The sequence below is a fragment of the Cervus elaphus genome, chromosome 19 (genome assembly GCF_910594005.1).
Source record: "Cervus elaphus chromosome 19, mCerEla1.1, whole genome shotgun sequence".
NCBI lineage: Eukaryota > Metazoa > Chordata > Mammalia > Artiodactyla > Cervidae > Cervus > Cervus elaphus.
Window position 1 is genome coordinate 73,976,213 of NC_057833.1, and position 8,307 is coordinate 73,984,519.

The 8,307-nt window shown below is 53.9% G+C and overlaps 1 protein-coding gene across 1 annotated transcript; it reads left to right on the forward strand.

Annotated features, from left to right (window-relative positions):
- Positions 1–1,698: 1,698 nt before the first annotated feature.
- On the forward strand, positions 1,699–5,969 carry LOC122675597 (stefin-C-like). Its single transcript, XM_043874545.1, has 3 exons — positions 1,699–1,874; positions 5,068–5,169; positions 5,630–5,969. Exons 1-3 carry the CDS (start codon positions 1,800–1,802, stop codon positions 5,756–5,758), a joined length of 306 nt encoding a protein of 101 aa, XP_043730480.1. The 5' UTR covers positions 1,699–1,799; the 3' UTR covers positions 5,759–5,969.
- The last annotated feature ends 2,338 nt before the right edge of the window (positions 5,970–8,307 follow it).

Genomic DNA, 8,307 nt, shown 5'->3' on the forward strand with positions numbered 1-8,307 from the left:
TTGGAACTCTGCGTTCAGATGGATATATCTTTCTTTTTTCCTTTGTCGTTCACATCTCTTCTTTTCTCAGCTATTTGTAAGGCCTCCTCAGACAACCATTTGCCTTTTTGCATTTCTTTTTCTTGGGGATGGTGTTGATCACAGCATCCTGTAAAATGTTACAAACCTCATCCCTAGTTCTTCAGGAACTTTGTCTATCAGATCTAATCCCTTGAATCTATTTGTCTCTTCTACTGTATAATTATAAGGGATTTGATCTAGGTCATACCAGAATGGTCTAGTGGTTGTCCCTCCTTTTTTCAATTAAAGTCCTAATTTTGCAATAAGGAGTTCATGATGTGAGTCACAGTCAGCTCCCAGAATTGTTTTTGCTGACTCTATAGGGATTCACATCTTTGGCTGCAAAGACGATAAGCTATCTGATTTCCACTCTGATCATGCAAGAATTATCTCGAGTCTGAGCTATCTCAGGGCGGGAGGAGGGAACAGGAATTTTAGGGAACCATTGCCTGGAACCTCCACCCTCCCCCACCACCCCCGGGGAAAAACACAATAATAAGCCCTTGCCTGAGTTGTCTCAAAATAGGAGTTCCCTGTAAGGTGTACGTTACTGAGAGGCTGCCGCCAAAATCTAACTGGAGACTTCTGGGGGGCCAGAAGGAGGTGGGTGAGGCCAGGCTGCGCTATGTCCTGCCAACCTCCCAGAAACACTCCCGCTGGAAAGGATCTTGCCTGAGAGATGTGTGCGCCACCAGGAAGGGCCTCAGACCACACCTGGGCACGGGAAAGATGACTGACCAAAGACGACCTGGAAAGCCAACCCCCTCCTCCAATATCCAGCCCGGAACTGGGCTGACCACAGGGCCGAGCACTTCTCCTGGGTCCCCCTGACTCTGCTGCCCGCCTCCCAGGCGCCCCTTCCCCACCAAGACCTCGGCCTTGTCTCTCACTCCATGTGTCTGCTCAGATAATTGGTTTCCCAGTGTTCCCCAAGAGCCCAGGTCTGGACCGTAGTAGGGTGCCCCCGCCCCAGCCTGGGTAATAGTTGAAGCGACTCTAAATCCTATCCCACACCCATCAGAACCAAGCCCTAGTAAGCAGCACCATCCACCTGACCCCCATGCCGTCTGAGGCCCTGGAGTCACCCCCTCCCTGCCCCTGGACCCCTCTGTGGCTCTCCCTCTTCCCACGCCAGCCCTGCCTGTGTCATCGGTCACACGTCCATGATGTGCATAGCAGCCCACAGGACAGGCCAGGACGGGTAGGGCTCTGAGGCTGGCTGGGGGATGAGGGGCTCCAGGCGGGCACAGGCAGGTCCCACTGAGGCCCAGGTGGCCCCGGCCTCTCTCCTCCAGGTGCTGAGCTAGTGGGGGCTTCTCTTCTCTCCGCCCTTGGCAACTCTCAGGTCCTGCTGGTCCCGTGTCTCCTGACCTATATGGAACCCGAAGGGTCGGTGACCCCCCTCAACCTCCCATGTGAGTGGATCCGTCTGTATCTGGAGATTCTGTCGTTGCCTCCCCCCACTCCCACCCCCATCCAGCAGGGAGCTCCCATGCCTGCCTGTGACTTAGCCACCCACAGGAAGATGCCGATGTCCTGCCCCCCGCCCCCATCCCGTGTCACAGCATGTTCCTGAATGGGACCAGGACTTCCCCTCCTTGTTCCCTGTCCGTCAACCCATGCTCCGCCCATGCATCACAGGACCATCCCTCCAAGTGTGGGAGTTTCCCATTAGCTCGCTAGTCCTGAGAGTGTCAGCAGCTCCTACAGGTCATCTGCCCAGCCTGCCGACAGCCAAGATGTTGGGGCCAAAGGTTGGTGGGTTCTCAGAGACTCAGGCTGCCACAGCCAAGACCCAGGCCATCGCTGACCAGGTAGGGCTGCTGCGGGCAGATGGGGTCCTGGGACCACGGTGGTCGGCAGTCATGACCTCTGGGACAGAGGCACTGCACCCTAGCACATCCCATTCTCTCTTGAGAAGAGAGAGGGGCAGAGGAGTTGGAGGGGGAGGCAAGGTGACATTTGGGGAAAAGCACATGGAGAGGAAAGGACACAGCAGGGGGTGAGGTCATCATGAGTGAGTCAGGGGCCCAGGCCTCCTAGACTCAGGCTGTTATTTTAGCCTCTCGTGTAGGTTTGAGATGCTCTCCAGTGACACGTTTACAGACTGAAAGTTGCTGGGCCAAGTAGGCAGAGTCTGGATCAGACCCTTGGCAGCCGTCCAGCCCCCTTTCCAGGAAAACTCTTGTGCCCGAGGGTCATGGGGGGTTGGAGTCTGTCCCTGTGACCTCATAAGGGAGAGAAGTTCAGGGCCTGGGGTGGGGTATTCGAGTTCTGTTGAGAAGAGGAAACTTGAGACAGACGGCTGGGTCCCTTATCTTTCCTGCCCACCTCTGCCCTGCTCCCCGCTCCACTGCTGCCTCCTACATCCCAGGGCATGTGCTCTGCCGAGTCAACAATCCTACCAGGGCATGCACTCTGCTGTGTCCTCGATCCTACCGCTGGGACCATCTGATATCAGTCATGGAAGGGCTGAGTCAGTCTTGGGAGACCTTAGCGACTGAAGGATCTGGGGGACAGCCAGTGAGAGCCAGGCAGAGGGGTGTTCCCTGTTCTCCCCCTCCACGGCCACTCAGCCCAGCCCTCCCCGCCTCTTCCTGGCTCTCCAGGCCTGAGAATCCCTGCTGGCCATGTGAGCCTTGCGAGAGGGTGAGTCCCTTCGGGAGACAAGGCTTTCTGTCTCCAGGGGCTGCACTTGGGGTCTATCCCATGAGAGTCACATGTCAGGGCACCATCCTCACTGCCCCTGGGAGCCAGGTGGTGACCTGTGTGCTGGGCGGGCTCTGTGAGGGGCAGGGGCACCGTCTGCGGCCTTTTGTACTGAAGCTTTCATGAACAGATAAGGGGAAGTGAGGCCAGAGATGGACCTGTGCCCACCACATCCAGCCAGGCCTGCACAGAGCAGGGCTCTCCTGCTTCCACTCCTGAGACAGACAGAGAGGATGATTCCATCCCAGGCCCCCAGGAGGGTCTGTGGGTGTCACTCACCCCAGGGTTGGGTAAACAGTCAGAGGGTCAGTTCCCTACAGCTCCGTGAAGAGGGAATGAACGGGTGAGTGTTGAGACAAGGGTGGGCCCTGGCCCAGGGGGACACACCCACACTGACCACCCTGAGAGCCGTGGCAGCCTCCTGGAAGAGCAGGTGGCCCACCTTCTCACCACCTGACCCTCCCTGCTCCTGTCCTTTCTCCCACCTAATCACCAGAGTGCGGCTCCCTGCAGGCCCTTGCCAGGTGACTCACTGGCATGCATAATGGTGATGCCCTTGGCTCCCCAAGCAGCAGGTGCTTGGGGTTCAAAACTCCTCTGACCCCCAGAACTGGTCTGGGGACTTCAGTGCAGTGAGCTCCTGTGGCTGCTGAGCACTCAGAAACCAGATTAGATCTTAAAGTCAAGACAAAGCAACCTGCTCTTCCTTCCTCCATAACAAGCTCACTTCCCCAAAGGCCAAGACCCTAGAAAACCTGACTGATCCAAGAGTATTATTACCATCTGACACCAAGGACCAGAAACAGCCTCTGCCGAATGGCCCTGCATCCTAGGGGGACCACCTAAGAAGGCAGCAAAGGACCACCCTGGTGACCCAGGGGAGAAGAATCCACATGCAGGGGACCTGGGATCCATCCCTGGTCCTGGAAGACACCACATAGTGCTGAGGAAGTAAGCCCAAGTGCCACAACTCCTGGGCTTGAGCTCCAGAGTCAGGGAGCCGAGACTCCTGAAGCCCCCGTGCCTACAGCCTGTGCTCTCAACAGAAGCCCCCACTCTTTGAACCTGGAGAAAGCTGGCATGCAGCCTCCAAGACCCAAGACAGCCAGAAAAAAACAATAAGTAAGTAAAAGTTAACAACGGAAAACCCAGAGTTATGGCACGTTTAAAAAATGAAAACTAAAATAAATAAAAGTTTAAAAGTAGAAAAGCATTTTTTTAACTGTAATAGTGCTTTATGTGTCGCAGAAGAAACTGGGATTCTTAAGAGAACCCTGGAAAAGGAAATGACAACCCTTTCCAGTATTCTTGCCTGGAGAATTCCATGAACACAGGAGCCAGGCAGGCTACCGTTCATGGGGTCGCAAGGAGTCAGACACCACTGAGCAACTAACATTTTCACTTTCACTTTTTTCCCCAAGAGAATTAACGCACCTCTATAAGATCAAACCAGTCAATCCTAACGGAAATCAACCCTGAATATTCACTGGAAGGACTGATGGTGAAGCTGAAGCGCCAGTCCTTTGGTCACCTGCTGGGAAGAACTGACTCATCAGAAAAGACCCTGACTGGGAAAAATGGAGGGCTGGAGGAGAAGGCATCAGCAGCTGAGATGGTTAGATAGCATCAGCCACTCAATGGAGAAGAATGTGAGTAAACTCTGGGAGACTGGAGGACAGAGGAGCCTGGCATGCCACAGTCCATGAGGTCACAGAGTCAGACATGACAGCAGCTGAACAGTAACAACAGAAGACGGAAGACTGGATTTGTAATAAATATTTATTTATTTTGGCTGTGCCACTTAGTTACTTGAGGCATGTGGACCTTCCTTGCGGCATGTAAGATATAGTTCACTGACCAGGAATAGAACCCGGGCCCCTTGCATTGTCGTCATTGAGTCTTACAAACTAGACCACTGAGGAAGTCCCTGGAAAATTATATTTAATGTTCCATTTAGTTTAACTCTTTAAAATATTTCAATTTTCACTTTTAAAAGATTAACTAAAAAAGGGTATGTACTCTTTCAAAAGAACTAAGTAAAAAGAAAAACAGGGTGTGAACTTATACACATGGTCTTGATGCTGAAAATGTAAAATTCCCATCCTTGAAAAAGGAAAGAGAAATGATACAAAGAATATTTTTTCTGTCCTTTCTCATCAGAGTCAACAGTTGAGTGTGTCTGCTCAGCTGTGAAGAACAGACGTGCTCCAGAAAGAGTGTAGAATGTGGGCACTAGAGTTCAGCTGTAACATCTAATACAGGTGAGCTCACCTGTCTCTCCCTTCTCCCCTTCCCCAGGTGAAGTCCCAGGTAGAGGAGAAGGTGGACAAGAAGTTCCCAGTGTTCAAGGCTGTGGAATTCAGGAGCCAGGTGGTCGCCGGAGTGAACTACTTGATCAAGGTGGGGTGTCAGCCTCTTGGGAGAGTCTGGCTGAAGTGGGAGCTCACAGGTGCCCAGGGCAGGGGTGCTCAGCAGGGTTCTGTGGCAGCCCTCAGCTTCAGGGGTTTGGTGGCTGTCTAAAATGAGCATGTGTGTGCAAGCATGTGTGTGTGTTTGTGTGCACATATGTGCACGTGCACATGTGTGTGCTGCGGCCTCCTTGGAGAAGAGGACCTAGCCTCTCGGGTGACTGAGGGCTCTGATGGAGTGCCTGTGGGTGAGGGGTGCTGGCTGGGCACCGAGGGCATCCCTTGCACTTGAAGGAGGAAGGTGGCAATGTCCTCAAGTCCAGTCTCTGGGAACATGAAGGGACACAGCCTCCAGGCATCCAGGGCCTTCCTGCCTGGCCAGCCAAAGCCAGCGAATCAGGGGGCTGTGGGATGAGAGGCCCCACCTGCCCCTCACTGGACTCTCCTTACAGGTTCAAGTGGACGAGGATGACTTCGTGCACATCCGAGTGTTTGAAAGCCTCCCGCACGAGAGCAAGCCCGTGGCCTTGACCAGCTACCAGACCAACAAAGGCAGGCACGACGAGCTGGCAGACTTCTAGGCCCGATTTTGCAGAGTCTGTCGCCCACGTGGGTCTGTCCTCTGCAGACCTGTCTGGGACCAGACGTGGTGCCCCTTGGGGTGGGGTGGTGTCTCTGTTCTCTTCTTTCGCTATGTTCATTTTTTTCTCCCAATCCATGCTTTTAACGAAATTTCTCTCGAGAAGGGCTTGTGTTATCTTTAAATAAATATGTGTTTTCTGTTTTCACAAATTGTCTCTGTTGGGGTTTGTTTCTTCATCTGAAGCTCCGATCACAGTAGAGAAGTGTCAGCAGGTGAGAGGTGGCCTGGGTAGAGCCCCTGCTGGGCCTCCTGCAGCCTGAGCCCCCTTCCCTGAGGAGCCGAGGAGGGGGAGAGGGTGGCCCAGGTGACGGTGGGCGGGTGGCACACCCGGGGGCCCGGGAGCCTCTGCTCTAACCACAGCTCCACACGCCTGCATGGTGACGCTGTGTCGTGGCTCCAGGTCTCAGAACCCCCCACCCCACCCAGTACAGTAAGAGGGGCTGAGAAAATCCGACCCTAGAGCATTAGTTCTGGATGGACTCAGATACATTCACGCATTTCTGCTTGGGTAGAGACGCACAGATGTGTGCAGAGGGCCGGTGACCCACAGGGCCCGCTGAGAGTCATGTCCTACGAGCCCAGCTCCAACTACCCACTGACTGCCCGGGGTAAGCGCTGGGTCTGTCTCAAGGCTTCCTGGTTTCCGCAGCCGGTTACTGCCTTTAGTGAGGTCAGTCCAGTGGTGTGTTTGCCATGTGTGTGTGTGTATGTGTGTGTTTGTGTGCAGTAGAATAGAAAAGTGCTCCCTGCCCTGTAAGACAACACTGGGGACAGCTCTATGAGGCTCAGGGTCCAGGGAGACAGCCTGCTCCTGAGGGTCGGAGTCTGTCTCCTTCCTGTCTCCACTTTGTCTCCGGGGCAGGTGGTGGTTTGTGCCAGGCCTGTCACTGGAGGCTGGGAGGTGCAGGTCGTGAGGGTCGAATGCAGAGCAGCTGAGCACTCCTTGGGGAGCAAACAGACTGTGAGAGCAGGAGAAGGAGACTCTGAGTCAGGAGCTGTGTGTGTCCTGCTCTCTGCTGAGCTCTAGGATAGAAAACCTGCATCTCGGGCTGTTGGTCTGGGAAATCAGAAGCCAGCAAGCACATTTACAGTGACTTGAAATCAGCTGTATTTCCACCAGGAAACATCCAGTGGAGGGCGGGGGAGGATGGGGGATGCTATGTAGGTGCCTGGACAGGGCCGACAGCCCACATCTCATAGCAGGGAGCACCTCATAGCAGGGAACATGGAGCACAGGGATGGAAGCATTTCTGATCACCAGATTCAGACAGAGGGTCCCCCAGATGTGTGCTGGGGCTGACAAGGTTTCCACACTGGAAGAGGTGGTTGCACACCATGCTGAATACACTAAACACCAGTGAAGTGCACACTGTCAAATGGTAGGCAGACTTCCCTGCCAGTCCACAGGTCAGACCCCAACTTCTGCTGCAGAGGCCTTAGGTTTGATCCCTGGTCAGGGAAATAAGTTCCGCGTGTCACACAGGGCTACAGAAACTAATTTCTTTTTAAAAAAGAGGGAACTTACTTCAAAAAAAAAAATAGAATAAAAAGGATAAATGAAACAGTAAAGTGTATGTTGTAAGAATTTAACCTCCATTAAAAATTGACTGAGATGCAGACAGGACACCAGAGGCAGTTTGGGGCACGGTGGCAGAGGGTTTGGGGGCCTGCTCGGGGAGCTCTTTCATTGCCCCCAGACCCAGTGTCCCCACCAGCTGTGGGCACTGACCCAGTGGACACCCCTGCTCTCTGGCCTTTGTGGTCATAAATTCGATGCTGGTTTGGGAGGCCTTTGCTGAGAGATCTGGAGGTAGCCAAGCCTAGGAAAGTAGGCCAGGTGAAGACAGAGGGGGGATGGAGAGCTGTCTCTATGAGCCGAAGATCCCCACAGGGCAGGGAGAGGTGGGAGGGGCTCCCGCTGAGCCTGGGAGGGAGTGTGGCCCTGCTGATGTCTTGACTTAGGTCTCTGGCCTCCAGAACCGGGAGCAAGGATATTTCTGTTGCCTTACACCCCCAGTGTGTGGGGCTTTGTGCCAGCTGCTCCAGGAGACCCATCAGCAGTGGAGCTGGTGTGCTGGGTGGGGGGCATCTTCCCCCTCTCCCGACTCATCCTCTCTCATCAGCCCTCAGGGGGTTCTTCCTTTCCTGTGGGTTCCTCTGTTAAGTTGATGATGAATGTCTGTGTCTGAAACTTTATTCCTTTCGGTGTTCTGTACCTGTTCCTCCTCAGACTGAGGAGTATCAGAAAAATGGGAGTCGGGATGGAGCAGAACCTTGGAGCACAGCCCCACACCCACCATCCAAGTACGAAAGCAAGCAGTTAACGATCAGGTGGAGTCACAGACTCAGTGCCTGGTTCACATTCCTGATTTGTTTCACTGTTACCAGGTTGTTGTTCAGTTCTTCAGTCCTGTCCGACTCTGCAACCCTGTGGACTGCTGTATGCCAGGCTTCCCTGTCCCTTACCATCTCCTGAAGTTTGCCCAA